We start from the raw sequence: 2,273 nt of genomic DNA, 5'->3' as shown, positions 1-2,273 counted from the left end.
TTGTGGTGAGGGAAGGGACACGCGCGTTTGATTCCTGTCCGAGACAGGACTAATACGCGTTCAGAATCTTCACTCGTCAGAGTCACGAAATTTTCATCAGTTACGTTTGTACCGCGGGAGCGTAAAGATCGACACAGGGAACTCCTCAGTGACACATACAGTTATACCAAACGCTTAAACAAAATGGATCGTTTTGTTATAAAACGCGTCTCTGTTCAGTCGTCAAGTACGTGTGCACCTGATAAAAACACACAGGCCAACGAGCCTGGCTCGATCATAAGAGAGGCCACATCTACATCAGCTTCTGAGCCGCCTCCAAAGAAGAAAGTCAAGTCATGGACAAGGCAGTACAGTGACGAGTTTCTGAAGTATGGCTTCGTCAAGTGTTAACAGGAAAAGGGAGAACCAAAGCCTCAGTGTGTGATTTGCAGTGAAGTTCTCGCAAATGAGAGTAAGCCATCAAAACTAAAGAGACATCTCGAAACCAAGCATCCTAGTCTGGATACAAAACCAGTTGACTATTTCCAGAGAAGAAAGGAACAAATGAAGATGTCAGTGAAAGTTCTAAATACAGCAAGCACTCTTAATGACAAAGCACAATTAGCATCATATTTAGTTTCATATCGCATTGCAAAAGAGAAAGTACCATACACATGTGGTGAGAAACTTATTCTCCCATCTTGCGTGGATATAGTGAGCACGATGCTCGATGGAAAGTCGGCAGACAAGATCAAATGTGTCCCAATCAGTGATACAACAGTGTCACGGCGGATAAGTGATATCGCAGAAAATTTGGAACTTCAGCTGGTGTCACACCTACAGACTGCTGGAGAATTTGCTATTCAGCTGGACGAAAGTACTGATATATCTAACTGTGCAGTTCTCCTGGTGTACGTCAGATACGTACATGAAGATGACTTTTTGGAAGATATGCTTTGCTGCTTAACCTTACCTACTCATTCATCAGGATCTGAGATATACAGAGTGCTGAATGACTGCATAGTTGGAAAATATAAGCTGAAATGGGCCAATTGCAAAGGAATTACAACCGATGGAGCAGCAAATATGACTGGGAAAAAGAGCGGTGTTGTGACAAAAATATCAGAAGCAGCCGGTAATGATGTAACTTGGAGACATTGTTTCATCCACCGTGAAGCGCTGGCTGCCAAAGGTATCCCAGACAATCTCAGAGGTGTTTTGAATGACGTTGTGAAAGTTATCAACACAATCAAAGGAAGTGCACTTAACAGTCGGTTGTTTGAACTCTTGTGCCTGGAGATGGGAGCTGATCATTCACACCTTTTGTACCATACGGAAGTTCGATGGCTCTCCCGCGGGAGATTTCTAACAAGGGATTATGAGCTAAGAATGGAAATTCATATTTTTCTTCTCGAGAAAAAATCCAGTATGGCAAGCTTGTTTTGCAATGATGAGTGGATTCTAAAACTTTCATATTTATCAGACATTTTCTCAAAGGTAAATGAGCTTAATCTAAAACTGCAAGGGAAAGGAACTGATGTATTCTGACACTGTGAGGAAGTAGAAGCATTTAAGAAGTCAATAATGCTGTGGCAAGCAAGGCTTGCTGTTGATCAACCTCTTTACTATATGTTCCCAACACTTTTGCAGCATATTGAAGAACATAATAACACCAGTGAAGAAACCATGAAGAAATTGAAATGTGATATACAGCTGCACCTCCATTCTTTGTCAAGCAGCTTTGAACAGTATTTTCCTGAAGAAAACCTTAAGAATATAAGAGACAACCATTGGGTGAAGGACCCTTTTGCATTTGAAAAACCAGAAGCTGTTATAGGGCTAAACCTTACACCTGATGAAGAAAATGAACTTCTTCATCTGACAAGTGATACATCATTAAGAATCATGATGCGGTCATCACCTCTGTTATCATTCTGGATAAGTGTTTCCAAGGAATATCCACATCTAAGTAAGAAAGGTATTTTACTTTTGATCCCATTTACAACTACATACTTGTGTGAAGCTGGGTTCTCAACCTTGACAAAACTAAAAAGCAAAGAAAGAAATCGACTCAATCCTACAGCCGACATGCGTGTGGCGTTATCCTCCTGCAAGCCAGACTGGAATAAGATAACGAAAGACAAGCAGGCACACCAGTCACACTGAACACGTAAGTGCAGACTATTTTTCCTTGATTTCTTGCAGCAGTGTATTCAACTTTACTCCGATTTCGTATTTTTTATAACTTTTTAGGTAAACTTAACATGTTTTCAATATAGCCAGTTTTATATAGA

The 2,273-nt window shown here is 40.7% G+C and overlaps 1 protein-coding gene across 1 annotated transcript in view; it reads left to right on the top strand.

Annotated features, from left to right (window-relative positions):
* Nucleotides 1–2,145, top strand: part of LOC119590410 (protein FAM200A-like) — a 19,691-nt gene extending 17,546 nt beyond the window's left edge. Inside the window, exons 5-7 of the mRNA XM_037939078.1 lie at nt 81–368; nt 432–1,476; nt 1,630–2,145. Of these exons, the coding sequence (XP_037795006.1) occupies nt 81–368; nt 432–1,476; nt 1,630–2,145 (1,849 nt within the window). The remainder of the gene's footprint in view (nt 1–80; nt 369–431; nt 1,477–1,629) is intronic.
* The last annotated feature ends 128 nt before the right edge of the window (nt 2,146–2,273 follow it).

The sequence above is a fragment of the Penaeus monodon genome, chromosome 27 (genome assembly GCF_015228065.2).
Source record: "Penaeus monodon isolate SGIC_2016 chromosome 27, NSTDA_Pmon_1, whole genome shotgun sequence".
Classification (NCBI taxonomy): domain Eukaryota; kingdom Metazoa; phylum Arthropoda; class Malacostraca; order Decapoda; family Penaeidae; genus Penaeus; species Penaeus monodon.
This window is presented reverse-complemented; position numbering and strand designations above follow the sequence as displayed.